This window comes from Mandrillus leucophaeus, unplaced genomic scaffold (genome assembly GCF_000951045.1).
Source record: "Mandrillus leucophaeus isolate KB7577 unplaced genomic scaffold, Mleu.le_1.0 Scaffold1034, whole genome shotgun sequence".
NCBI lineage: Eukaryota > Metazoa > Chordata > Mammalia > Primates > Cercopithecidae > Mandrillus > Mandrillus leucophaeus.
The window spans coordinates 393692-396513 of NW_012098477.1; the positions used below are offsets into that span (position 1 = coordinate 393692).

The following is a 2822-nucleotide window of genomic DNA, read 5'->3' on the forward strand; positions in this document are numbered from 1 at the left end:
GCCCAAGGTGTAGGCTTAAGTCTCATTCTCTTTGGTCATGATTTGTGTTTTATGATAATCACATACTCTTCGAAATTAAATGCATTGATTTTGTTTTCTGTTTCTGGCTCTGTTACGATAGTGTAAATTATACTTTAAAAAGACAAGGGATAAGTAGGATTTCAATATACATTATTTATTATTGCAAAAATTATTTTGCATGAATTGCACCATAATTTTCTGCAGTGTCAAACTACAGGAACTCAGGGGAACACACTACTTTCAGTACCGGGCCCCAATCTTACAGAGCCCTTTACCACTGTGGGAGGTCGTATGGGGTTCTGTGCACTCACATTCAGCAATCTATAAAACTGATGTTACTACGAGGAGAGGCTTTCAGAAGTGGGATAATGTAGTGAGCAGGAGCCCCAAAGAGGGAGTCTCAAAAGGGGTTTTCACAGGAGCAGGGTTGTGAGAGTATTTCCTTGGAACTCACTGCAGAAAGGACTCAGAGGTGTCCCCGGAAAACACCTAGATAAAGGCAAAGATAAGCTGCCCTGGAGGTTTCTCATTATACCCACTTGGCTTACTCTCCTGCAGGTAGAGCTCTGAAGGAGCAAATCTTTTACTGTTTCAGGCAATGTTTCATAAACATGAAGGTTTCCCTTCTTGGGCCTTCCACCCTTAGGGATTCCCAGGTCCTTTGTTTTACAGGCACTTTCAATGCATTTTCAATGGGGACACTTGGACAGTTTTGGTAGGTGACAGATACAGTTTGATTCTTTTTTCATCAGCCCTTTATGGACCAGAAGGCATATGGCAAGTTCTATCTTTTTTTTTTCTCCAGGCCAAATAATTCTAAAATCTTAATCCTTTTCACAGATCAAAATAACTTTTTCCTTTAGAAGGCAATAAACTCCCAGACTCTTGTTTAGAACTGTATTTAAACTTAGAGTTTAAACTAGGTACCTAACTATACACAGAAAATAAGTTCATCCATGTAGAAATGACAAGGGTAAAGGCAAGGCATATATTGCCTTGTAGCATGGATTTCCATGAAAAGGGTAAAGGCAAGGCATGGACTTCTATGTAGAAATGAAAAGGGTAAAGGCAAGGCGTGGATCAGATTATGTTCTATACAGAGAATAATGAAAATCATGGGCTAATTTCCAGATCTAAGTCAGCAAGAGTTAGCTGGAAGGTGATAAAAATAAACTCAATTACAAAAAAATCCTCAGATATCAGATATCCCTATACTTGTGAATTCAGTATAGCATGTGTTACTCCCACAGAAAGCATATATAAGCGCAGCGAAATTCAGAGGCTGGATGTGACCATGTTGCTTACTAGTAACAGAGGCTCACCGAGGAAGTAATTCTAATGTGAACCTCAACAAAATTGGAAAACAATTTCATGGGTCTCCAAGGCAGATGAGAATATTTAAAGCCTATAGTATTTTTTCTGGAATGTCAAGATCTGCTACTGTTGTCAATGCTCAAAGTAGAAAGTGATGATAAGTGGGAAGGTGGTTTCGACCGTGTTTTGAACTCATCCTGTGCACCAACTATGTCCTCTTTAAAGTTTTAGAGCTCAATATCTACATGACATTTAGGTTGACCTGTCAACCTAGTACTTCAGATAGGTGTTATGCAACCACCTTCTTTTCTGCTTTCAACAAACTGATAGCAATCAGCTATTCCTTGCTTGCAATTCCCTACAGCTTTGCACCTGTGAGCAGCAACTGACCACTCCCCTGGTGGTAACCTGTGCAGTTAGTAGAAGGTATAGGAGAATGATGGTGAAAACAAAGTCAAATCATGGGGACTCTTGGTTTCTTAATGCCGCATTACCACCAAATTTTGCAACTCTCTTTGGCTAGAGGATGAATGATAGGATTCAATTTTCATGAGCTTACAAAAATACCCAGGCTATGATTGACTATATGTCAAACTGACAAGGATTCTAGGCAAAAGGTTTTTTGCCAATAGCACGGTGAAGGGCATTCTTGACCTCCTTGTTCCTCAAAGTGTACACAACAGGATTAAGTAGTGGAGTAAAGACGGTGTATGTCACTGAAATTAGCTGGTCCTGATCCCTGGTGTTCTCTGACTTGGGCTTGAGGTAGGCAATGGAGGCACAGCCATAGTGGATGATGACCACAGTGAGGTGGGAGGCACAAGTTGCAAAAGCCTTTTTCCGGCCCTCAGGAGGGGTGACCTTGAGGATGGTAGAGATGATGAGGATGTAGGAGATGAAGACCAAACCCAGGGGCACCACAATAACCAGGGAACTAACAACAAAATTAATTAGGTCATGTAGAGTGGTATCAACACAGGAAAGTTTCATAACTGGGCGGATATCACAGAAATAATGGGCCACTTCTTTATCACAAAAAGGCAGCCTGAACACAGATGAAATCTGAACTATGGCCACGAGCAGCCCAACGCTGCAGGCCCCACATACCTGCTGGGCACACATTTTCTTGTTCATGATGATCTTGTACCTCAAAGGGTTACAGATGGCCACATAGCGATCATATCCCATGGCTGTGAGCAGAAAGCAGTTGTTGATGGCCAAGGTAATAAAAAAAAAACATCTGGGTGGCACAGCCAGCCAAAGAGATAGGTTTGCTTTGACTTAAGAGACTGGAGAGCATCCATGGTACAATGACTAACGTGTAGACAGTCTCTGAAGCGGAAAGCACACTAAGAAAGAAGTACATGGGGGTGTGAAGGTGACGATCAATGCTGATAATTGTCACAATTATGGCATTGCCAGCCAGGGTTAACAGATACAAGGTAAGAAATACCACAAAGAGGGTGAGCTTGTGTTCATGAAAGCTG

The 2822-nt window shown here is 41.5% G+C and overlaps 1 protein-coding gene across 1 annotated transcript in view; it reads right to left on the minus strand.

Moving 5' to 3' along the window:
• Positions 1-1941: 1941 nt before the first annotated feature.
• Positions 1942-2822, minus strand: part of LOC105538849 (olfactory receptor 10J1-like) — a 22307-nt gene continuing 21426 nt past the window's right edge. The window contains 2 exon segments of the mRNA XM_011978821.1: positions 1942-2571; positions 2573-2819. Coding sequence (XP_011834211.1) covers positions 1942-2571; positions 2573-2819 — 877 coding nt within the window.